The sequence below is a fragment of the Phyllostomus hastatus genome, unplaced genomic scaffold (assembly GCF_019186645.2).
Source record: "Phyllostomus hastatus isolate PE091 unplaced genomic scaffold, TTU_PhHast_1.1 phas_contig_17, whole genome shotgun sequence".
NCBI classification, from domain to species: Eukaryota; Metazoa; Chordata; class Mammalia; order Chiroptera; family Phyllostomidae; genus Phyllostomus; species Phyllostomus hastatus.
In genome coordinates this window covers 10,614,058-10,640,936 of record NW_025333664.1, presented here as the reverse complement: position 1 = coordinate 10,640,936, position 26,879 = coordinate 10,614,058, and the positions used below count along the sequence as shown (strand labels likewise).

Here is a 26,879-nt window from a genome sequence, read left to right as displayed (position 1 = left end):
GAAAATGACAGTTATGATCATGCGTCAAGTAAATAACCCTTCGCCCCCCGTTTCCAGTTAAAGCAGCGTCTACCTCTACACAAGGCTGCCTGGAGCCTGTGAACTCTGCCTGCTGCTCCGTGTCCCAACACCTATTTCCCTAGCCTCTGCCCTGAAATTGGCTCTTTAACCCCGAACTGCTAGAAGTACATGAAGTTATTACTAATCACCTGGGGAAAGAATACACAGCTACTGACAGCCAAGCCTGCAAGCAGCTATGCTCCCTTCTCTGCTCGCCTCTCGAAGGAAAGACCGTGAAACAGAGGTGGAGTACAACGGTGCTGTGAACTCTGGACTGACTAGCACGGCTGCCCAGCAGTTCTACAAGGCCACGGCACTTAGCTAAGAAGGCCTGGTGCCTGGCTGCCTCCCAAAGTACTGCGGATGTGGGACTGTCCTGTGAAGGGGGGCATCGACTGCTTTGCCTGACCAGCGTATGTCCTTGCTTCCATTCCCTTTGGGAAGGCAACCCTCTCTAACTCAGTTCCCATGCATTCACAGGACTAATTCCATGTTTAGGTCTAGGGATGGGCCTATGACCTCGCTCTGGCCAATCAGGGCATCCCAGCACCACTGGCCAAAGTGACCATTCCAACAATAGGAAAGTGAGCCAGGTTAGTCCAATGGGAAACAATCCCAGGACTTGAGGTGGAAACACCAGGAAAGAGCAGCTCTGTTTCCACCACATGTACTAAGCCAAGAAGACACATACACGTCAAGGGCCAGTGCCACTCTGCCTTTTCCAGCAGAATGCCTGTCTGGGAATGAAGGCGACACAGAGACCAAAAGTTGATAACATATTTTGATGCTGGATGTGGCCATGTCTGAACTGCCCAGCCAAGCAAACTAAATATTTCCCTATGGGACATAAACTAGTTTGTGACGGCTTCTTTGTCACTTACAACTGCAAGAACTCGCGTTAAGACAGCAGAGCAACGCCAGAGCTCACAGATCAAGTACAGCGGGCAGAGCTGCCGAGAGGAAGCCTGAATGTCCATTCCGACCCTCCCCCGCAGGAGAAACATCCGAAGGGTTCTTACTTGGTCTGCTTGTTGACCACAATCACAGAACAATCAACGGGCCTCTCGGCATCAAAGCGCCTCTGGATTTCTTCAAAATATTGACGATAAAGCTCTTCTCTACGCCGTTCTTCACGTTTCAAACGCTCTGCAAGACACCACCAGGGAAAACTGAAACACGGACGGTGCATTCTATAAACGTAAGTGACAGGCCTTACTTTGAATCCTGAACCACACACAGGCCAAGGTCCTAACTGTCTCTCTTTGTATTAGTCCTATATACTATATCCTAAAGACAACCAGCATCTTTAGTATTACTCTTTACTACTATAAATTCACTGAAATGGAACAGCTGGACTGAAGGACACAGTCATTCCAATGCTCCGTATGATATTCATTGCCACCATGGACTCGAGAAAGGCCCTCACTAATTTGTTCCTCCCCAGGGGTGAACCACCTAGTGCCATTTCTCCACATCTCAGTCAACACTGGGTTTTCCCATTTTAAAAAATTCCCATCAACCTGACAGGTAGAAGATGGTATATTTCATTATTATTGTAATTTGTATTTTTGGGACAACTATTTAAGACCCTTTACTAACGGGTACTTGTAATTTCCTATTTTTGGGGGGGAAAAATTGGATAGTCAAGTTTTAATACAAATTAAAAATGAGGTTCTTAACTTGACTTGGTATAGAACAACTTAAAAATCTTTAAAGATGTACTGAGAAAACCAGGCTTTTAAAAAACATGTTTGTCTTAATCAAATAAAGAGATGCTGTTAGGTAAAAATCATAACTAAAGTAAACAAACAAAACCCCCAGCCCCATGCTGCATTGATAACACATTTATTCCACGGGCAAAGAGCAAGTAAATTCTTTAGTGCCAATCTTTTGTTTATTTCTCATTGCTGGAATTTCATATTTATTTCTTCTTGCTAGACAACTAAACCAGATGATACTAATTTGCATTTAAAATTTTTTCATGAAGAATGCTCTCTACATATCAATAGGCTATTTGTACTTCTTCTTTTTGTGAATTGCTAGGCTGAGTCACTGGCCCCTTTTCCGTGGGTTAATACTTTTTTCTTTCTTCTGTAAAGTATCCTACCAGTAATAGGAATAAACTGTTTCTGCTACTTTACCTTTTGCACGAGACTGACTTTCTGGGCCCGGAGGGCCTCGTCCGTCAAAGCTATCTCTGTAACGGTCAAAGTATGAGTCATCCTTTCTCCTGCCATAGTCCTCCATTCGCAGGTATCGGTCATAAGAGCTCTCTCTCCTGTAAAGTTAAAGAAACATGCACAAAATTAAAATTGTCCCATCCTGCAAAAAATCAGATACAGAGATTTCTTCAAGACCCAGTCCCCTGTGAGGTAGTAAGTATAGTAAGGCAAAGGACTTTGGGATTAGACAGACAAAGTTTGTGTACAGGCATACCTTGAAAATATTGCAGGTTCGGTTCCAGACCACTGCAATAAAGCAAGTATAGCAATAGTAAGTCATAATCTTTTTGCTGGTGGAGGGTCTCGCCTTCATTTTGTGCAGTGCAATAAAACGAGGTATGCCTGTATCTGGGACTCACTGCTTAATCAGCTCTGCGGCTATGAATGAGTTAATCTGCCTTGCAAAATGACTGGCTGTACAGAAAGTTCTCAGCATAGTCCCTGGCACAAAGCAAACACAAAATAACTGGTAGTAATTATGGATGTTAGTTTTGAGGAACCATTCCACGCTCCACCTTCTCCCATCCCTTTCCCTGTGCTTTTCACAATTTGTGGTTAAAAGAATATGTATGTATGTGTATATGCACGTATGCATGTGTGCATATACACATGTATACACACACTCACCCCCCAATAGTTTTTCGTCATCCTGAACAGAAACTCTGTGTGCATTAAGAAGTAACTCTTCATGCCCCTTCCTTTAACCTCTATCTACTCTGTTTCTATGAACGTGCCTTTTCTAGACACTTCATAAAAATGGAATTACGTTTGTCTTCTGTCTTATTTCACTTAGCATGACGTTGTAGCAGGTATGAGCATTACGCTCCTTTTCATGGCTCAGTACTGCTCTGCCGCATGGATCTATCACATTCGTATCCATCTGTTGACGGGCTCTGCGTTGTGTCTGCCTTTCGGCTACTGCGAACAGTGCTGCTGTGCACATTCATGTCCAAGTGCCTGAGTCCCTCTCTCCAATTCTTTCGGGTGTACTCAGGACTGGAGCTGGTGGGTCACAGTAATTCTACTATATTTATAACATTTTGAGGAAACGCCAAATTGTTTTCTGTAACGCCCACACTATTTTACATTCCTACCAGCAATGTAAAATAGTGTTCCAATTTCTCCACACCTCAACCAACATTTGCTATTTTGCTTTCCCTTAAAAAAAATTATTATAACCATCCTAGTAGGTATGAAGTGGTAGCACTGTGGCTCTGATTTGCATTTCCCTGATGACTAAAGATGATGTCAGGCATCTTTTCTCATATTTAGTGGCCATTTGTGTATCTTCCCTGTGCTTTCGCACTGCCAAAACAATTTGCACTCCATCTTTTCTCCATTTGCACAATGCTGCCTTCCACAGGCCACGGGGAGGGACCCAGGTTCATTGGGTAAAATATTTATTGAGCAGCGTATCTGCCATTTGATAGACACTGGAAATACGAGGCTGATAAAATCACTGCCCCTCGAGAGTTTTCAGTTAGTTTAGCAGAACACACATAAAAAAGACTGTTAAAAAAACAAACAGACAAACCCCCCAAACAAGCAGAAGAGCTGTACCTGTACCTGTACATGGGATCTCGGGAGTCTCTCATGTCTCTGTATCTGTCATACATGGGGTCTCGGTGATCTCGAAAATCCCTCGAGTCCCTCAGGTCACGGAAGTCTCTAAGGTCCCTCATGTCCCGAGCATCACGCATACTTCTGCTGTCTCTGTGATCCCGCATGTCTCTGCTGTCCCTGTGGTCCCGCATGTCTCGGGGGTCCCGCATGTCTCGGGGGTCTCGCATGTCTCTGCTCTCCCGGGCATCCCGGCCGTTTCTGCCATCCCTGGGCTCTCTCCTTGGACTTCCTGGAATTGGGGATCGATCACGTCTCGTATCTCGACCGTCTCCAAAGCCATAGGGATCTCTGTGGGAGGCAGTAAGACGACGCTAAGACGAAGAAATTGCACAGAGCGAACCAACCCCTCAGCTCTTTGTTAGAGGAAGCCCCCACCCTCCAAGTGTTTTTTCGCTAAAACATGGTAACGAAACAGTGACAACATGACTAAAATTTTAAGGACAACCACCCATCTGGTCAGCAAATAAAAACTAGTAGTAGTGCAATCTCAAAAGTTTAGGATAAAGAAGAATGGTCGACCCCAAACCAAAGGTTTATCAGGCGTTAAGGAGTAATTTGGCATTCCTTACACATGCCAATCTATCATCTCAAACTCAAGAGATTTTTAAGGTAAAAGTGTCTTTCTCCGAGGACCTATTTTCTCCCACCAGACCTGTTTGAAACAGACTTTAAAAGGGGGGAAAGTTGTACAGGACAGAGTAAGGGGCAAGACTCATGAAGAAGAAATGGCACAATTCATACAAAGTGATGATAATCAAAGAAGCGGCCCTTGTAGTGCAGAAAACTTCACTTAAAATATCTGGCAGGATAATCAAATTAAGGGAAAAAGAGAGTACAGTATGGTACACACAGTACAGTGTAAGAACACTCTGTCTTCTCAACGTAGTTACTGAGTAGTGGGTCTCTCAAGTTGAGGTTTATGAAGAAATCTAGTTCTTTTGCCAAGGCTTTTTTGTTTTTTTAAACACTGTCTGAAGTCACAGATGATTGGCCTGCCCTGATTCAATAGTCTCCATGAGACATTCGACCCCACTGGAAACTTAACCTCAACAAATCTAAAATTAAACTTCTTATTCAATCCACCTAGTCCCATTCCTTACATTTTCACTCCGGCCAAAAATCATCTTCCCAGTTACCAAGGTTTAAATTCTTGAAAGTTAACTTTGATTCTTTCTTCCCTATCTCAACAGAGTCACCTGAATCCTTTTCGTTTTCCCTTTTCACCAGATTTGTAAGTTCAACTCTAACCCTTATATTGGCACCAACACGTTTCCAAAAATAAGAACAAAACAAAAAAGCTTCCAGGTCTTGATTCATTCAATACATAAAGACCAGCTTCACCACCCAAATTACCACCTGTTACCAATCACAGGGTGACCATCACATTTCTGGGCATCCCCCCCAACAAACCCACCCCCTTTCCAACTATTTATTACCTCTCCTCCATTTCCTTAACTTCCTCAGTTTTATTTAAGCTGTTCTTACGACTTAACTCACACGACACAGCTATTTCAATATTTTTGTTCACATGGTTTTTCAACCTGGAATATTCTTCCTATACTAATCCAAGTAGTACCCAATCCTCATAAGCAAGTTCAGGCTCCACGTCCTTCAAGAAATCTTCACTGATCTCCTGCTCAACTCTTAGAGCACTCACTATTTTTATTACTCATCTCGATCGGCTATTTACCTTTTTACAACAATGTCTTCTCGTTTGGCCCACATTAAGCATGACCTACTCCATAAAACCTGCCCTGAACTCTTGATCTTCCCCACAAGTATGCTCCTCCTGCAGTTCTATGCATCTCAATAAATGCTACACCCACCTACTCAGTTACTCAAGCCAGGAAAACTGGATGCCATCCACTCTCCCAACCACATTTCCAAGTTTCATTCATTCCTTCTCTGAAATTGCTCCCCACCCTGTCCACACCTATGTCCACCAGTGCCGCTGAAGGTGAACCCACCATCACCTCTCCTTACAACCACAGCGAAGGCCTTCTAGTCTGTCCACGTCTTCTCTTGCCTCTTCTCTCGTCTTTCTCCAGATCACTCTAGTGATCTTTCAAGTATGAAAACCCTTCACGGATTCTTCACAGTATCTAGATTTCAACCCAAAGTCCCCAGGGCTAATAAGATCCCGCACAGTCCTGGCTCCTGTCCTCTCACCTTCTCCCAAGCTTACCGCTCTCCTGCCACACGGGCAGCCAAGATAGTACCCCTTATCCCCTCAATTTGGTAATTTAAAGGTTTATCTTCTGCCCCTTAATCCTGGCCACATCCTCTCATAGCATTTCGTTTTCACTTGTCAGTGTGGCCTACTGAACTGCAAGTCCTCAAGGGCAAGGGCTGTCAGTGACTCTCCACTATAAACTGCACTCTACCCTACGTGCAGACGGCTCCAGGAACGCGTTAAATGAATCTCGCTCTGGCACACATTTCCATTATCGCTCTCATCACACTGTTCTGTGATTATCTGTTTACATGGCCTCCCTACTAAACAGTAGGAGGCTCTGTATCCTTAGGACACAGCACAGAGTTCAGGAAACGTTTAATGAACTGTTCAACTAAACTGTAAGCCTCTCCAGAGCAGGAACCGTGCGTTGCTGACACTTCTGTCACCACCACGATCACACACATTAGGCATTCATCACGGTGCCATCAGCTCGGCAGAAAACCTCAATTTCACTTCATCCACAGAGCCCGGCAAAAACAATTTAAATGACAAATTTGTGTCTATGAAAAGTCCTTGTCATATATTTTAAGACTCAAAAGAACTCCTGATTTGTGGGAGGAAGCATCTGGTGAGACCAGAGGATTTAAACGAGGACAGCTAAACATTTTTCCTGTTTGAATGAAGTAGAGACTAACCAAGATTTTTACCTCCGTTTTCCTTATTATGTCATATAACCCTCCTAAACATGTATAACATCTGATACAGTGAGTAATATGGGCAAACATTCAGAATCCAGTGGGAAGGGACAACTGTAAAGTATTTTTGGATTAATGATCAGCAGGTAAAACTGCCTTGGGGAGCAGTTAGAAGTAGTCATTAGAGGTGGAATCGGATTTCAAGTGTTCTTGGCAATCAGGGCTGAAAGAAATCATGAGCCTGACAGACCACAGACCACACACACAGCTTCGGGCGGGTGGAAATGGGGCCCGGGACGCAGAAAAGAACACCACGTCACAGCACGTTATTCACCGCCTCGGGGGAAGTATAAATGCCATGTCTGGTTCTCATTCTTGTGAATCCACGGAAATACTTACTTACCTGTCGGAGTCCATCCCCGGAGGCTGACCGCAACCCCACATTCCCAAAGCCTGGGTTCACGCTTCCAGTTTGAGAAGGCAAGCACCCCCCTTCCCTCAATGAGTATGAAGTCCACGTGCAACACAACTACCAATCCCCCTCGACTGCTCTCTGGGTACAAATGCAGAAGAGATGATATTCACAAGGCGGAAAAGAACCAAAGGAGGGTGGAAGTAGGGATAGAGAAGATAATATTTCTTTTAAGTGAAAAGGCAAAGCTGTTTTCCTTTCTCCAAAAGATGAGCAATATGACAGACTGCTGTTCCTCTGAAGACGAAAACAAAACAAAAAACATTTCAGAGTCACTTTAGGACCCAAACAGAGAACTCCCCCAGGACAGAAGCGCTCCAAGGGCTCCTGCTGCTGGCCCCAGCGTCTTTCTCAGAGCAAGCACCAGCGACCAAAAGGGTGGCAGAGTGTGCAGGACTCGGAGCGGCGACGCCAGGAGGCCTGCTGAAGGAGATGCTTGACCTCAGATAACATGGGGGTTGGAAGTAAGTTTCTGGAGCATAATAAGGGTCAAGACACCATCCCACAGCACCAGAGGTGTGTTACTGGAGACCAAATGCAGTGCACCCTCAGGCACCAAGTCACTAGAGGCTAAAACAAACTGGCAAGTGGTTAAACCAGTTTCAGCACTGGAGTCTGCAAACTGAAGGCAGGTGACAAACACCACTAAAATTCTGCTACGTATTCCTCATTTACATACTCAGCAGGGGAGGAACAGCCAAATGCTCTTTGCCTGGAGAGAAACACAGCCATCATCTGGGAACATCTGAGACGTAAGTACGGGAGGATGGGTGAAAGGGAAAGCCATGCACGGCTCAGATGTAAGAGTGTGCTTCTGGCGGAACTGCTCTTCTTCCGGGAAACTAAGGGGTAGCACAGACTACCACTCATTTGACAGCCTACAGAGTGAGAACTGACAGATGACCATCTTGGAGACTGTGAGGGACTTGAGCTGTGTTCGTGCAGAGGCTGACACCTTAAGCCCAGGATGGTGTTCTTCAGCCTTGGCTATACAGAAGTCAGGGAGGAAGGCATCTGTCCTTTCCTTTGTCGACATCTTTTTGTCCACTCTAATGTTCTCCTTGGGAGGTCCGGCCTTTTCTTCTTCCTGAAAAAAATCCTCCATCAGCTCTTTGTACTTCTGCTCTGGCACAGATACTGTCCATAAATATAATTATCTGAATGGCTGGCTGCTGTGTAGTGTTGATTCCCCACCACGATGCCTCCATGCTACTGTCAGAACCGAGACAACAGGCTTGTGCAGAATTTTGCCATTGGGTGCACGCAGGATATGGGGTGCAATGAGATATCGCCTCACAGACCCAAGTTTTGTAAGTGCCCTGTGTCCCCCTAGGAAGTGCACTGATGATTTTCTCAAGCACAAATATGACTTTTCTGTTGGCAGAGGTGGCACTTGCTGAGAACTGACGGCTCTTCTTAAGTGTTAGTGCAGAGGTGATCACGGCCTGGAATCTTTAACTGTGAGGCCCACCCAGAGCGAGGGCTGTCTCACACCCAAGGAGCAAGCAGTTATCAAAGGAACGAACAAGGTAGAGAGGTAGAAATCGTCTTCAGGCCACATAAACTTGTCTACAGCTAGGTTGCTTCGGATGAACCTAGTCCTTGATGACCTTCACTGAGGAGGCACCAGGCCTAAAATCCTTAATAAAAATATGGGGAAAACTTTCTGCAGAGCTTTTGATGTAGATGAATTAATTCTATTTGCTCTTCTTCAAGTTCTACGGGAAAGACGAAGAAGTCGTCTCACTTCTGCTGCTTCTGTGCAGGGGTACGCTTCAAGACCTGGATCCTCACGGTGCTGAGCTACGGCTGGCAACAGAACGTCTGAGGTACAACCAGCACTGTCCAGTGTCTGAAGAAGGCTGAATGCCTAGTACCAACACCAGACAACTCGCATGGCAAAGGAGGCAAATGAGCGCGGTCCAGCAGTTAAAGGATGAGAATTCAGGCTGAAGTCTGATCCACAGCAGGGATCTCTGAGCAAAGTTCGGTGCCGGGCTGGGCCAGTGCTGTCCCAATCACACACTGACAGCTGGAGTCATTAGGGAGGCACATTACTGCAGAGAGCAATGCCAGCACAAGTGTGGCTCACAGAGACATCTGAAGAGGCGATAATCCTGTGAAAACTCCCCAAGATACCTAAGTGTTTTGACAGTCAAAGTTAAAGTCCAGCAAAACAAAGTGTTACAAAGGTCTTGCCAGCATGCTTAAAAACAATTTAAAAGTACCAGCACCGAACACATGAAGGTACAATTTAAGGGGGGTATTTGTCACGTGTGCAGTGATCCCCCCACTCCCACCGTGAACAATGCATTCCCCATGGCTGGGGGTGCAGAAAACAAATTAGAGTTGTCAAATGAAGGCAGTCTGGTCGTTGTCGACACACTGGTGTGCCTAGAATCGAAGGCTTTGACTAGACACGTGCGTCTGCAGGGGGACAGCCAGTGCCCACCCTCAGAAAAACGATCAGCCCCTCCAGGCTAACCGTTCACCCATCTTGCCTACTAGCGGAATTTTATTTCTGTCCTATCGGTATATTTCAAGAGGTAATGCATGATCAGGGCAATGATCAAAATCTGTGTTCTATTTTAAATACAATGTTTACAGTTTATCTGGTTTTAGGGTCTTAAAATTTTTATCTTTAAAAACCAGGACTCTCTGCTCAGGTTTTAGATGGGGCTCGGAACAGATTTTACTAAATGTGAACATCCCTCTTCCCCGAACCTTATTAGACATGGCTGTATGAAACTTCAGCGTGCAGAGAACATGGTGAAGGATCCAGCTAGGGACGGACCACCAAGGGGAACACTGATTCTTAATGGAATTTGCATTAGCCTCGCTGTCCTTCCCACTGACTGTAAGCAAAGCAGGAAGCCACTGCCCTGTCCACATCCTAAACAACTTCATTTTAAAATTTATTTCTGAGGAAGGTGCTATTTTAAAAGGTATATAAAAGTGATATATATTTATGTATCTGGTAAGAAGAAAATTTTAAAAGGCTCCCTACAATGTTGTCTACATGTATTTTTTGGGAGGGGGCATTGTTTTTTAAAAGGCATAAAGCTGTTTCTTCTATTACAGATGAAATTACGGAGTTGCACTTTAGCTTGGTATAAAATTAATCTTTTAAATTTAATGTCCTGGCAATGGCTATATTGGATTCCAACCAGGGGAGCTGTTTATTTCCCCCAACATTGCCAATGTTTGCTGAAAGCTACAATCAGGCGGAAATGTGAAAAGCATTTGGTTAAGTGTCATTATTAGGATGACATAAAATATTCTTCTCAATTCATATAGTACAGAAATTACTCTATATTCTGCAATGTGCCCCCCATCCATGTCTGTCTTCAGAAACACACAGACCACACTATTGAAAGAGCACAGACATCACGGGGTCACGGGGTGGGGAGTGGGGGAGGATTTTACTAGTGGTGTCAGTTGTCTTTACATTTACCAAGTCCACACTCCTTCTGGTTAGCTACCTGGTTCACAATGCACACATTAGAGCTCCTTGGAGACCGGATACACACTACCTACATATCCTTTCGAGCCATTTGGTAACCACAGCTTCCAATGGGGGTCCCATAGTTCTGACCATCAGATGCAAATTCTTAGCCATGTGTACCCCATGTTTACTGGGGCAGTGAGATGTAACCCAGATGGGACCGCCCCAAATCTGCAGCATGGTTAGATGCAGCATGAACGGAAGCAGATATTATACGGAACTACTGAAGTTCTGCAAGTTTGTTTATGCTCTTCAGGATACTCATACATACTCACAAAATCAATTAACAAAGTATGTACCGAATAAGCTGCAGGTACTCCTTATGGTGACAGACAGAACAGAGAGAATACCAATGTACGTGCCCACTTCTGCAGTGAGACCGGGGCATTCCCTGACAGCTATCGTTGTGGTAACGATTCACTCCTCTGCCCGGGGGGAGCGCTCAGAGAATCCAACTGAAATTGGCAGCAATTCTTTGCCCCCGGGGTCTGTGTGAACTCTGCAGCAGATGTGTGTAATCTATTCCTGGCAGCTTAGAAAATTCACACCCTTCATATCCAAGCGGGGGCACATGAACCAAATACATAGCGGCCAATCTTTCCTACAAGCAGGTAACAAAACATAGGTGTTTCTGTCCCCAAACAGGATAGTGTATGTTATGCGTATGTGCTCAATTGGGTATATCCGCAGGTGACCTGTGGAGCTATCGGTACAGAGTAAGGTTTACTGTACTAAGCAGCGTTCAGTTCATTGTAGGAAATGTAGTTTACTGTGGTAGGTAGTTTTGGAATGTAGTTTATTGTGGAAAATTGGCATTTTTACTTAGGGACAAAGGCAAAATGCGCATTAAATATCCACTTGGGCCATGAAGAGACACCAGACATGAAATATATTGTATCTGCCTGCATTCCACAGAAAGCTGCACATGCTGCACCCACCAGTTCGCTGTTACGGGGCCAGACGCTCTGGACACAATGCACGCATTGTGGTGCGAATGGAAACGTCAGTAAAGGCTCTTCTTTGTGAGAAGGGGCCAATTTAATGCATATCTCCAGGGTACATGTCAGGACTACCTCTTCTGTATACGCTGTAAGAAAGACTATATCGGGGGAAATATTTTTTTTCCTTTTGCTTCCAGGAAAGCTAAGAAAAGGGAGGCTTCTGAGAGATGAAGTGTTTTGCCCTCTTTATTTCCCCTCGGCGGCAACCCGGGCACGCGCGCAAACGGGGTCTGCGGCACCGGCACGGCAGCACTCTCTCAGGCAGCACCTTCCGTAAACCCGGGGCGGCATCTGGACCGGCAGCCGTTTGGAATGAAGTGTCGAATCTTTGCTGCCCGCTGCAGTGCAGCACGGCACACACCAACAACCCAGGGGCACTCCTGCTGTGGAGGCTCCCACTGACACGTGAGCTGGGGACAGAGGTTTATCCTCTTCCAATCACCTGCAACTCAGGTTGCAAGCTGAACTTGCTGGGTTTGCCTTAGGCAAATCTCCACCGAAAACACAAAGCTTCCTCCGCATCTCCTGATGCATGTTTAAAAAAAGCAGCAGAGCCCTTCACACATGGTTCATGTTCTTATTGTTTGCTTGAGCGTTTCTGATTTGTTGGGGGGAAGAAAAGACCCTCGTTGTATGAAGTTGGGCTTAACTCCCCAGAGCCCAACACTCCCAAGGTAACTCACTGCTTCGGGGTACTTTACCTTCGTGTGGGGCTGGGTCTTGATGGAGCCGTATTCATATTTCTTCTTTCCGCTGCCTTATTAATATCTGAAAAGAATAATCAACCCATCTGTTCAATGCTACGGAATAAAAACAAGATCATCAGCACATTTCAAATGAAAGCAACAACAAAAGAACTACAGTGACAACCAGATGGTGTAAGAAAATCCATTCAGCAGACACACTGTCACTTGGGCAGTTTTTATTAAGTTACGGCAGTACACTGTCACAGCTAGGTAAGGAATGTCCTCAGTTTTCCAGCGAACACATCATTTGTGTGCAACTGATTATGTCAACGCTTTAATACTTTGTCGAGCCCTGAACCTAACACCTGCCCCCTTCAAAAGGGGAAAGATTCTTTTTTGAGGGGAGGAGTGGCAGAAAATAATAAGAGGGTTAAGGAAAAAAAAAGAGCAAAGGCAAATAATTCCATTTTTTGTTACAAAGAAGATAGATCTGGACTCCATTGTCTTGAAACTTCCGAATCTCCACGAAACAGGGCCTCCATTTAGTGTGCCTGGTGTTGCAGTCCACTGGATAGACTCTTCCAGAATGAGATGTGGAGAAGAAATTGATTAATTTTTTTCTGAACAAAGTATATGACATGTTAACATCTATGACCCTCACGGACAAGTTCCTGAGAATAAGAATTGGCATTTGGTATAGCAGGGTTAGTATTGAAATACTCCTCATGAGAAGTTTTCATCGAGAAGCCTGGTACACACGACTAGGTAAGGGAGAGAATCACACAAACTTACAGAAAAGCGAATTTTTGTAGCTAAAGCCTAGTTGCTAAAAACAAAACAAACCAGCTTTGTAAAAACTGAACCATGTACAAATAAGAACTAATGATGTGTCTAAAGAAATATACTAATCTATGCCCAAAAGATGACACATGACGATTTTATATGATTTAAAGATGTGTAAACACACTAAAAATGTCACACTTCAGCTGAGATAAAACTGCTTCCTGCTGCAGTGCAGTTTTGTTGCCCTTGTTCCATATCAAGCAACTGATATTGTATCTAATGACATTAAACGGTATTAAGCACTCACATAAGAGTGGCTTAAAAATTGTAATTATGTATTTTAAAAATTCCAACCAGAGTCCCATCTCATGCAAGACCAGAGAAACAACAATAACAACAAAGACCTCAAAGGGTCTGGTATAGTCCTTATCCTGCTATGGTGACAACTTTTGAGTTCTGTTCAAGTCAGAACAATCTTCAATTCCATTTTAAGTCAGAAGTCTCTTTCAATAATGCCTAGGAGAAGAGTGGCTTTCAACAGAACTGAAGGTAACATAAATCTAAATAGCCAGAGAAGCACATTCTAAATAGCCTTTTACTTTTTCAGTTAAGAAGACACCAGCTATAATCCCTCTATTAAAAAAAAAAACAACAGAAAATATTTTCTACGTAGGACCTGGCCAGTAATACCTAACCATGGCTTTGGTACTGCACATGGCACTTCTGCAATTTGAATTACATATAACAAATGATAACCCTACTTCTTTTATATATAATTGTGAAGAATATCAGCTCAGCTTTAGAAGGGTCTACTGACCTAGTGTGCTCACTTACTTTGTACTACTTTCTAAGATAGGGTGACTATGATTCAGAGAGAAATGTGATGTCTTTGATGACACATAAGTAATTTTCAAAGTATCTCTGGAATACACTGGGGTGGTAGTGGTGTGAAGATTTCTTTTAAATAAGTACCATATTTTCTAGCAGAGTTCCAAACACTATTAAATGGCTTGTGAATAAGGAACACCCATCTAAATTCTGACCTGACCTGGCTAATATTTAGGTGAGAATACAGAACATGGGGTGTTACTTTAACTGCGAAGTCTCTACAAACGCTATATCCTTTGCCCTCATCATATGAAAAAGACTGTTAGGCTGTGTAATTATAACCCATGTGAGTGCCTACACATAGAACCAGGGAGGCCAAAGTCGTCATACATGATATACAGGCAAAGGTGGTTCCAGTTAGAATGAAGGAGGTAAATATTTTACTTTGAAGTTGGTGAAATTTTGGGGAAATTATCTGCCATATTATTTAAAAATTTAAGATGATCTCTGTAAACCATTTTGATTATAATTTGCCTCTTACTATTTTCATTGAGTAGTCCAGAGCGGTTATACTTGAATGGTGTGGCTTATGTTTTTTTCTGGAAAAAAAGAGCTCTCTTAGACCATTTATTTTCCTAAGCTCGGCAGTCAGTAAACTTTTAGTGTGCATGCCAAGTGTTTGTTTAGTCACCCTATTTAAGGATCCTTAGGGCTCCATCTTGGGTGATATATGGGGAAAATGAGACATGGAGAATTTTGGTAATCTCACTGTCTCAAAGAGGGCTGCTCAGGTCAACTCAGGATTGCAGGGGTTTTCAGCGAGAGTTACGAAAACTGTCAACGCCGTCAATCCCCGCACACGAAAACCCTAACATGTGCACACAGAACTTCGGGAAAACCTGTGAGTACAGAAACACAGGAAGAACAGAGAAGCTACCAAAAGTACAAATGACTCCAGGGAGCTGATCACAATATAGCAGAGATTTAGAGTCAAGAAAAAACTTCGCCCCATTTTTTTGTCATACAATTTGAAAACTCATCAGTTGGAGGCTGGAAGTTCATTCGAACAAGTTTTCTCTCGGAGAATGCAAATATTAGAACTGGTGAAGGGGGCTTTTGTGTTAATATAGTTGAGTTGGATTATTTCCCCCCAGAACCTTACAGAGATATAAACTACACCGAAGAAACAGAAGTAACGTTAACGTAAAGGAGAAGGGAGAAAAGACAATTTGGGGATCTTTCTGAACATCAGGTGGGGAACCATAACCGGCAGTGAGGGAATCTCCAAAGACAGGCAGAATGCCGCCTCCTCATGAAAAAAGGGAAGAAATGGTGCTTCTTCCTTCTCCTGATATATTTTATCGCAGCCAAATACCCTTAAGACCACAAGCCAGTCTCTTAGTATCTCTTCCACTTCAGCTTAGTTATTAGGACTTCTATACTTTGTTAGTTTTATCAGCAATGTGGATGCCATTCAAAATCACCATCACCACAAGGTGCTTAACCTTGGCCTGAATATCTGTAATTTCTAAGTGGTCTTCTGAAAACAGTTAAAAGCACTACTCAAATAAGAATTTTTAGACAAGAAAAACAGTACCAACCCAAGGGATTCATTATATAAAAGGTAAAAAAACAAAATAATTTAGAAAACATGTTACACAGGAAGTGGCAGAACTTTTTCAAGCACAAAAGAATGGGGTAAAAAACTCCCAAAGAAAGACCCAATGCCTACCCACGGTTTTATTTTAGACTGCTAGGCCAGATGAGGTTCACAGAATGGTCCTTGGAGAGTATTATATAGACAATGCATATGCACATTTCATTCACAGTACCAAGCAACTGCTTTGCTCTATTTTTTAATATTGCCATCATAAAAGAACTCCTTTTACCTTAAAACCAATTTTTATACTCCAGGCTATCGCAATGGAAAACAATGTGAACTATTTTGAACAAGTGCATTATAAACCCCAGCACTCAGTGACAGCACCACCACTGTCTGCTGAACAAATCCAGAAGCCTATACAATTTCAGTAAGTGATTACAAATGAAATAAAACTCTCCAAAAGGCTTGGCTGGAAACCAACTAACAATTAGGCATTACTAAATTGGAAATATGTGATGATAAAGATAATGCTACTTGGAAAACCATACTGATAAGACAGTGGATATTATATATTAAACTCCTAAAATTGGGAGTGGAAAGAACAGAACTTCTCACTTAGACTGCATTTATGAAAATGACTTTGATGGTATACTGTAACATCAGGGATATTATAATGAGTTACACTGTAACTGTTGGGAATAACAGAATGTTCTGCTTTAACTGTTAATTAATTAACTCCACTTTGAAAACTACACTTTCCCTATTTGACTATCTCTCATTCTCTAATGAAAATAATTATGTCTTTAACTGTATTAGAATATTGACCCTGGGAACAGAAATAGGGAAATGATGGCAACTTATATTTACACAATGTTTACTCTACCCAAGAGCCTTTACTAATAAGAACATTATGTGATTATCTCATTTAATCCTTTCAACAACTCTTGGAGTTAAGTACTATTCTGATCTCTATTTTGCAAACCAGAAAATCTGAGGTTTAGGGAAATCAAGTCACTTATATGAGGTCACATGAGCAGGAAGCAGGGCTAGGACTCAAGCCGGAGTCCATCTGAAGCCAGAATGTTGAATGTTATGCCATGCTGCTTCCAGCAGGGAGCAGGACATGGTTTCCATCTTGAAAACTCTTGCTAGGATTCCCTGATCAAATGCTGATGGGACCTGGAAAAGGTCCAATGTTTAAGGGACCCGACACCCAATAGGGCAGGACCTATTTACTCAAGGACCACTTCAATTTCTATCACCTCAAACTACAACGTTTCTGGCTTTTGCTACTGACATTCTATTCACTCCAACTCTTCAGAGGAAAATTCTCTACCAAAATTTAATTTCCTGCCCCCCCCCTTTTTTTTTACTTTTTTTGAGGAAAAAACACTTGGCTAGGATCAGCAAATATGAGTTGTAGTCCTACTTTTGGGTGGGGGGGCGGGGAGAATTTAGCCAAATCACTCGATTTCTCTGAAGCTGATAAAATGGATTCTTGATGTGTGTTAGTTATGTTGAATCAAGGAAAATATCAACTAAGAGGAAAAAACTCACTAAGCTGGATCCACAAAGGTTGAGCTAATATAAAGCAATAAAAAAGTTTGAGTTACAAAACATTTAAAATACAGGTTTACTTAAAACATGTAAAATTTCAACTACATAAACTATACAAGTGGAGAGCCTTAGAGAACTAAATTAGTGAACCCGAAAAGGACAGTTTATAATCAGTACCTCAAATGCTCCTATGCCTACTACGTGTCCCACACACTCAGTTCTAGACCTTAGATAAATGGAAACAAAAAGGCTAAAGTCTCTGTCTTAAACTTTAAGGCTTAAAGGAGTTCACTGTTTAATAAAGGAGAGAAGCACATGCACACAGATTAATGACAGTATAATCCAAAGTGAGGCTATGGCAGAGATAATGAAGGCCTAACTAAGTGTATGGCCAGGGAGAAGTGCAAGGAAGAGAGGACACTGGGAAGAATGGGTGGGAAAGTGGAGGGGGGTGGGGCGGGGATGAAGGAGACAGGCAAGGCCTAAAAGTAACATTTAAATGGAGTCCTGAAGGATGAGTGAGAGTTTACCATAAAGACAGCAGTCATTCCAGCACACGCAAAGGTAAAGGAATGGTTTGAAGGACATAGTAAGTTAGAAATATTGTAACAAGTTTAACGCAGGGGGACAGGAGAAGAAAAAGGGAGAGGAACTACAGATGCAAAGTTAGATTAGCTCACAAAAACCTTTGCTGTGGAAAGGGAAGAAACTGGTGGCAAAAGGCCTGTTAGGAGGCTATGAACTGAACAAACCACCGCAAGTAGTCCAGGTGAGGCCAAATAACGAAGGCCTACCATTGTATTGTATGAGGGGGGACCCCCCAAAACCTGGAATTTATTTATAAAAAATTGTGTATTTATTCTTATGTTTAAACCAGTCAGCTTCAAAGTACTTGTTATTTGATGCAATACACCTATCGAGACATTTATTACACTGCTCAAAACAGTTTTTGAACTCGTCAATTTTGATGCCTTTTAAGTGCTTCTGCCGTTTTTTTGTTTCACCTCCTCCACACTGGCACAATGTTTCCTTTTGAGGACTTTTTTCATCTAGGGACACACACACACAAAAATCACTTGGGGTGAGATTGGCTGAATAGAGAATAGGGGTCAGGGGGGTCATGCTGTGTTTGGTCAAACACTGCTGAACACTCAGCGTGGTATGGACAGGTGCGCTCGTAAATCACCCATCATAAAATGGGCAAATGCCCTGAAAGAATCTTCCAAAAAATTCAGTGCAGACGAAAGCAGCCTCTCACAATGCCAGCTGGTGCACTGAAACAGATGGGTTCCCAGAACACTCACCTAGAGAGGGGAGCCTGTACTACAAGGGGTCCACTCTCCAGAAGATAATTCCCCCTTTTTTGGGTTGGGGGGGGGGCTTCATATATTATCCAAAAAGAAGGAGGGTGTATTTAAACCTAAGTCATTTAAAACACTGCCCATTATAACGTTTTTCAAGGATCACTGGTTTGACACTGGAGAGAACAGGTAGGAGAAAATATTTAAAAGGTTATGATTTTACATTTAATAAAGGGATATAAAATGAACTGATGGCCAGAGGAGTCAGTAATGAATGACCAACAATCTATTAGTTTACCCCACTGTTCAGGAAAGCAGACAACAAACTACCTTTCCCTATTGTTTTCCAGTATGTTTAAAACATGTAATTGTGGTAAAAAAAAAAGTAACATTCAGTCTATCATCTTAACCATTTAAACATACGGTTCAGCAGTGTTAAGTATACACACACTATCGTACAACAGATCTCTAGAGCTTTCTCATCCTGCAAAACTAAAACACCCTATACTGATTAGACATCTTCCCCTCCCCCATCCTTATTTACATATGTATTTTTTTCATTCCTCACATCACATTTCTTTAGTAAAGGTATTAGCACCACCTGATAAGATGGGTAAACATCAGATTCTCAGACCCTGTCTCAAACTTTCAGAATCCGATGATGAAGCCTAGGAGCAGCTGAGTACTGGCCGGTGTTTGGAAACTACGGACGGCTCTGTCATCTGTTTATCCCTTGAGTGCGCACACAGCAATATGCTCAGGTCCTCCACTTAGAAATCTCTCAAGTCCCGTATTCAAGGGGAAATACTAACTCATAATCTGTTACCAAAAAATCACAGCAGCTAAAATCTATGGAAGTATAATCCCTGAAAACAGTACAGAAAGCATAGTCACACAGCTACCTCCAAAAGAAATGGAATCATGAGTCCAAGTTTCCACAGTGCTAAAGGTAATAATAATAGCTAATTATAAGATCAGTTGCTCCCACCCCCAAGGAGGCACAGGTAACCCACCATTTTTCAATTACATCTTATTATTTAAAACATATCTCGAAAATTTAAGCCCCCCCCACCATTACCTAGTTACAAAATAACAGAAAAAATATTAGCCACTGAGCTTGCCACTTTTGGGTAACATGTTACACATTTCTTTGGTTAAGAAAAGGCAAACCAGCAACTCAAGTTCCATCTAAATTCTGCAACAGGAGCTGTCAGCACTGTTTTGCTGGTAGGGCTAGTAACACTGACTTCTTTCTGAGGCATTTAGTTTTTATGTCTAAATGCAACTCTTTGCAAAAGGAGAAAAATGGCCACACATATAATTTCAGAACCACACCACTAAAAGAAAAGTGGAGCAAATCTAAACTTAATAAGCAGACTACAGAATCTTGGTAGTCTGGCCTTCTTTGTTCTCAAGAAGGTGAAAGCATCCCACTGAATGGAAGGCATTAAAAATACTGAAAACTCAACAGAAATCTATTCTTATTACCTCTAGTTCAAACTGTGAAGCCAAAAACATTTTATAGTTTAAGGTGTTGCTTAAAATGAATCTATTAATGTAAATCCAACAATAAACCAGAGTTGTCATTTCCCATTAGTAATTGGGATAAGAATGGATTAGTACTACAATCTGCTTCAACCTTCTATTTCCAGAGAAAATTCATTTTCTGAAGTCCTAAACCAGGGGTTCTCAAACTTTAATGTATACAAAAAAACCACAGGGGAAACTTCTGAGAAACACAGTCCCTACCCCCACCTCCTGAGACCAGCCAGCCAGTGGGGAGCAGGGGCAGGGAGCTGCACTCAAGGACCTGTATTTCCATCGAGCTTTTCCAGTGACTCTGGTGCTGTCCTAGTCAGGTTTCCCAAAGGCTGCAAAAGGTTCAGTTACACATTTACAACCCTAAACTTTAAAACTGAACAAAAAACCATATTTTTCCTATTTTTTCTTTTGGATATCAAAAATAATTTTGAGAGATTAAAAATAAACTTCTTGTATTATCTCTGACCCTAGAAACATTATTAGTTCCTCAATCTTCAACTGCATAATTAAGTATACTCACTTAAAACCAAATCACTCATAATTAAAATTCTCCAAAGCGCACTCACTGGCTGCAGGATCAACCAAATCTTCAATAATGAAATCATTCCAGAAGCGAATCGGGGACCACTCAAGGTGTTTCATACAGTTATAAGACACTCTGCTCTCCAGTGGGACTCTACTCACTCTGACCCTCGCCTGGAGTCCTTGGTCTTTACACAGGTCACCAATAAAGTTGTCATGAACATGACATACAGGGAGAAACAGTCTTATGGACGAAAAAAGTTCTGGGACTTTTTCATCAGAAGTAATTCCCCAGAAGAGGGGAATTACTTTGCTAACATCAAAGTAATTGGACTGTTAATCTTTTATTTTCTTTTAGTGATAGGATAAAGAATGAAAATGACCATCCCAATAAATACTCGTATCTGGTGGTAATAAAACCCCCATTAAGAAGCAGCAGGCACGCTGGCATCCCATATTTAGCTGTCAGGGCACTTCCTAGTCCCCTAGTGTGCTGCTGCTTCACAGTGTGGCCCTACCCTGATCCTCTCACTAATGAGAGGAACGTGGACGAACTTTCTGTTGGTTGCCACTGACCTTTAATTTCTCAACAGGTTACTTTAACTCTGCTCAAGCTGACTAGTGTAGACAAATGTGTATTCTGTTCACAAGACGAATCTTTTGGCATAAAAACGCTGAGCTCTGAACACACTCATCTCAAAGGCGCACAGTAACCATTAGTAAGTCAGATGTAGAGAGAATGAAGTGTAGCCACAAGTTTTGGGGAACACTGGTACTTCCAGATGTTCATGGGAGGAGGGCAGAGAAAGGCGTCAAGGTATCTCCCTGCCTTGGACACCAACGCTGCAACTGTCTAGCGTGATGAAGCCTCTGAGAAGTTCTGCAGTAAAGGATACCGCTTCCGCCTCCCTATGTCCCCATTCTGCTGGGTCATGAAATCTTTTATCTTCAGTAATGTCTTCCAAGTTCTACTAAATATGTGATTTGAACAAGACATCTAGCCTCTCTGAGACATTATTTCCTCATATACAAAAAAGACATAATAATAATACCAGTCTACCTATCTCACAAGAGGACAGACAGGAGCAAATGAGTCGGTATTTATAAACCATACGCACTGCTGATTACACGTTACCATCACCACTGAGAGTGATAATGAGTTTAGAAGTAGGCATTTCATTCTTCATGGGAGTCAAAAACAAAAACTGCTGAAGGGAAGAAAATAGCAAATATATTTCCTCCAAAGGTTTGCCATTTTTTAAAAAATTTTATTGATTTTAGAGAGAGAAACAACGATTTGTTTGTTTCACCCATACATGCACTCATTGGCTGATTCTTGTAAGTGCCCTTCCTGACCAGGGATCAAACCTGCAACCTGGGTGTATCGGGATGATGCTCTAACCAACTGAGCTACCCCGCCAGGGCAGGTTTTCCATTCCTAAAAGCACAACTAAAGGTAATTAACTCGCACGGTCCTAACAAGCCACACAAAGGCAGCGCCATCTGCAGGCCACAGAGAGGGAGTGCTTGCACCAATTATTTAAAATGACACCATCAGGCACCTTTTCTCATAGGACTTCTAAAGCCTTCCAAAACCTGTTTATTCTTAGCTTTTGAGCACTGGTAGATGAGGCTCCATTTGCTGAAGTTCTGAAACTGACTCTTGAGTAAAATCAAATTCTCATTTCTTTTCTTAGAAATGTGAAGAAAATTACCCTAGCCTTGTGTAAGTTCTACATCGTGCTCATATGAAAGTAATCCCAAGAAATGTGAGTTTTTTTTAACACAGGCTGAGGAAAAAAACCCTTAAACAGCCTGAGCTGACTTCTCAGAGTAACCTTTCAATGAATTAAAGTAAATGTGCTCTCTCACACCCAAACACAGAGGTTATGAACAGACTACAAATAGAACAGACTGTTAGCTGATATACAAGTTAATTTATCACTGCCTCCTTTAAACGTGTGGTGTCAGAGGCATGGGACCTTGAGTAACAACCTGCACCTCGAAAAATTCCTTCCACTGGGACTTGCAATATGGTTTCTCTGGCACGTTCTACAAGGAAAAGCAGTTTCTATGGTTTAGGTGAAAAGATTTTTGTCAGACGTTTCAAAGACTATCTGGAGCTAAAAGAAAGGCCAAGAAACCAGAACGAAGGAAGAAACTGATGCTAGCAATAGCCCAGTGACCTCCAATACCCACGATGCAAAGTTGGGGCTTTACTGGTTTGAAAAAAATCCACGCTGAAAGTTAGTTTTCATACCGGCTGGCTCATACGGGAAATATTAAATCTCGAGTTCTCAAAACCCCAAACTGCTCCATCAACGTCAACGTTTGCAAAAACATCTTTTTGTGAACTCTCAGGTGCCTACCACACCACAACGCTGTAAGAAAACCCAGACGGCCCACCAGGTGCGCATGAGCGGAACTGCTCCTGCAGTTCCCCCGGACTATCCCTTTTAGGTCAATAATGAGAATCAGTTTACAACCCGAAGGCTTTAATGTTCATTGCCATCCCCCAAGATCCTGGAGCATTTCACAGAATCTGCCATGCCTCGGGGGAAAATTCTGTGCACAGAGCGAGAGCCAGAAGGACAATTAACCCCATACTCCTAGGGCAGCGTTTCCCAAAGCGTTGAATGCAGAATAACTTCAGGAGGAACAAGGACGCACTGTTTATTTTAATAGATAGGTATTTATTTTTTATGAGTATTAGAAAAGTAACTGGCTTCCATTATACGGTTGTGATTTACGTTTCCACCTTAAACAATGTATTTCAGAAGGGGGAAAAAAGAGAATCGGTTTAAAGAAAAAAAATTAACATTCGGTAGATAAGCAGCAGTACAGATGACCCGGACATAAAGGGGCAACGCGAGAGCCTGGAATCTGGGGATCGTCGTCCTACAGAGAAACCCTTGGCGGGTTGTCCCGTTGTGGAAAGTGCCGTGGTCTGGAGACAGGAGAGCCAGCAGGTTGGGGAGCTTAATTTCCGGGGTAACCTCAGCACAGTTTCTTCCCCCATTCTCTGGGACCGGGTTCCGCGTCATAAAATAGACGGGGGTGTCACATAACAAAGAGACGCCTCGAGGATGCTATCAAGGGGCCGGGAGACACCGGCGATCTCGGACAGCGCTTGGCTCGCCGCAAGGCGCTGTACGCCACGGAGAACGCCGGGTGAGGTGCCCAGGATCGGCCCGGGTTCGAGTCCCGACTGCGCCACCGACTCGCCCAGGACGCGCAGGCGAGCGACTTCACCATTCTGAGAAGGGGGGCGAGGTGTGCAGCCCTACCATACAGAGAAGCCTGGGGGCTATTGTCGGCGATTCGCGCACGGATAAGTGGCTGCGGTGCGGCGCCGCGGGACCCGAGTCCACCACTGGCCTCCCGGAATGGCCGGGCCTGGGCCAGGCGAGAGCCAGAAGAGGCCGCGCCCCGCACCGAGCATGCGCAGTCCCGCGCGCACCCGGAGAGAGCCGCGGTCGCGCGTCAAGTGGGCCCTCCAGCTTCAGCCTCCCCATCCGGCCCAGGTTACCCTCAAGGCCTGCCCGTTAGCCCCAAGCCGCGGCGGACGGCCACCGCTTCCCGGCACTCACCGCTACCAGTGCGGCGGGCTCCCGGACGCTCCTTAGCCTCAGGAACGCCGCCGCCGCCTCTGCCTCAGCCCACCTGCCCGCCGTAGGACAAAGGCGCCACCAACCGACCGGCGCGGGCACGAGGCAATGGCGGTTGGGGCGGAGAGTAGGGGCAGAGGGCGCGCACGCAGCGACTGGCGCGGCAATGTCGCGAAAGCGCGCGAGTTTACGGCAGGGCTGAGTTGGTTGGGGCGTCGATTTCCTTAGTAATTAGGGCGGGGAAGTGGCTCCCTAGCGGCAGTTAGAACGCTAGGAGTTGCCTAGTAACGGCGTCCTCGGCCAGATCTTCCCCACCTCAAAGGGCTTTGCTCTTCTATTTTTCAGAGAGCCTTCCTTCCTTTCTGGGAAAATAGATCATATAAACTCTGAAATATTTTGATTTAATCTTGCATAAAACTAAACAAGAAAAGAACACTTTAGACGTGTGTACTGGAGAAACCCACACACAGTTTTTTTCCTGTCATCTCCGGATCACGGGGCAAAGAGAGCAGAGGGGTAGAGAAAATGTTTTATTTAAATTTACATTTCAATGGGCTGTGTACGTACTCTATTGGTTTCACTGATAAGAGGCAAAAAGACTTCGGTGATATAGTCACAGGTTCTTCTTGAATTATTTATTTTTCTTGGAATACTCAATGCCAAAAATAAATTTCCTAGAATGTTAAATGTTGACGGTGAAGCATGCATAATGCTGTATTATTTATTTAATCTATAGAACATATTTGTCACAGAGGATGGAATTCGTTGTAAATACACGTGATTTATCACACCTGTGGCTATATGAATCAGGTAGGCTCTTTTATGAGTGAGGAAATGCCTCCCACCCCAAGGGGTCTAGTTTTTCTCCTTGTGACAAGCAAACATAGTGGCTGTGGAATTTGAACACTAGAGGAAGTCAGATTTCTTTGACGCCTACTCATATATTTACTCCTTCACTGATTTACTCAGTGCACACCCATCTCTGCTGTCTGGGTGATTACTGTCTCGTGGACAGAGAGAATTAGGTGAATAATCACACTTGAGTGTGTAATTGCAAACAGGTAAATACTTGAAGGAGGGAAACAGGGATGCACTTTATCATGCAGTTCTTCTGCTTGTTAATAGTGCAGGAGGCGTCTAATGCCTATGAGTAGATACACTGGGTTTTCAGACCCTTTACCATAATTCATCACGGTGCTTGGGAAAATGGCAGCAGGTGGTTATTTCCACATCTGCTGAGAACTACTGGAGGTTCCCAGGAATTTTTCCTTTTTTTCCCCCAGGTGATTGTGTTCACTTGCTTTAGGTGAGAATTATCAGGATTTTGTTCATTCACCTACTTTCCCGAATACTCTTGTGGAGTAGGTCAACCACACTTGACTCAGTTCATAATCTTCTCCCCCCAACCCTTTGGTTACCCTCTCTTTGATGCTTAAGCCATAAATTTGTACCCTCTTCATCATTTGGTTGAATTGGCAGATTCTCTTAATTTTTGATATCCTTAAACTTTGAAATTATTTTTGTTGAGATATACAGAGGCTGTTTTCTGTGACTCAATTTCCTTTTGCTATCTTTACCCACCCAGAAATTTCACATGATGTCATTCACTCTCACAACTACCCCGTGGGAGAGATACTATGTAATTTACACTTTAAAAATTTCTTAACATTTTAAACATACACTAAAATCCATAAAATACTACACAGACCTTTATACTCACTACGAAGACTCTCCCCCCATTTCCTTCCCCTCCCTTCCCAGAGATAATCACTCTCCTGAACTACATTTTGATGTATATTTTGTACTTTTATTAGGAAGGTATATATTCCTAATTGTATATTACTGTTTAATATGCTTAGATATATTTTATGTACCCTTTCACAATTTGCTTTTATCTTTTTTTCCTAAGATTTTATTTATTTCAAGGGAGGGGAAGGGAAGGAGAAAGAGAGGGAGAGAAACATCAATGTGTGGCTGCTTTTCATGCCCCCCAACTGGGGACATGGCTGGCAACCCAGGCATGTGCCCCAACGGGGGATTGAACCAGCGACCCCTTGGTTCACAGGCCCGTGCTCAATCCACTGAGCTACACCAGCCAGGGTGTGCCTTTATCTTTTTAACAGTACTGGGTTTTCAAGATTTAACTGTTTTAAAACACATAAGTAGCTTAGTGGTTCTCAAAGTGTGGTCTCTGGACCAGTTAACAACATCAGTAACACCCTAGAACTTGTTTGAAATGCAAAATTTCAGACCCATTCAAGACCCACTGAATCAGAAACTCTAGGGGTAGGGCCCAGCATTTTTTTTTTTTTACCAAATCCTCCTGGTGATTCTGATGTGCCATAAAGCTTGAGAACTACTGCTCTACTTTATTCATTTTATTTGCGGTATAATATTTTATTATATAAATGAGCCACAATTTATGTGTCTGCACTAGGGAATGGTTAGATTTTTTTTTTAACAGAGTGTGCTGTATAGAACACATTCGTACATATCTCCTTGGGTATAGCAGTGGAATTGCTGACTTTGTAGCATATTATATATTGAATTGAAGGAGATTTTGTCAGCTTTTCTTCAAAGATGTATGAATGTATACCCTGCCGACAATATTTAAGTGCCATTTCTACATATCCTTGACAACTTTGGATATTTTCAGACTGTATTCATTTATGTATTTTTGTTGATGACCATGTAT

General features: G+C 43.1%; 1 protein-coding gene across 4 annotated transcripts in view; it reads right to left on the bottom strand.

The window, feature by feature from the left end:
• NCOA5 (nuclear receptor coactivator 5) overlaps positions 1 to 24,305 on the bottom strand; it is a 29,460-nt gene extending 5,155 nt beyond the window's left edge. For 2 of the 4 annotated variants that reach the window (XM_045833341.1, XM_045833343.1), the window contains exons 1-5: positions 24,167 to 24,305; positions 12,456 to 12,522; positions 3,849 to 4,193; positions 2,202 to 2,338; positions 1,080 to 1,206 (exon numbers count right to left, since the gene is read on the bottom strand). In XM_045833341.1, coding sequence (XP_045689297.1) covers positions 1,080 to 1,206; positions 2,202 to 2,338; positions 3,849 to 4,193; positions 12,456 to 12,493 — 647 coding nt within the window. In that variant the 5' untranslated portion in view covers positions 12,494 to 12,522; positions 24,167 to 24,305. Of the gene's footprint in view, positions 1 to 1,079; positions 1,207 to 2,201; positions 2,339 to 3,842; positions 4,194 to 12,455; positions 12,523 to 24,166 lie in introns of all 4 variants that reach the window. The other 2 variants (XM_045833340.1, XM_045833342.1) reach the window with 2 other exon arrangements.
• Positions 24,306 to 26,879: the final 2,574 nt, after the last annotated feature.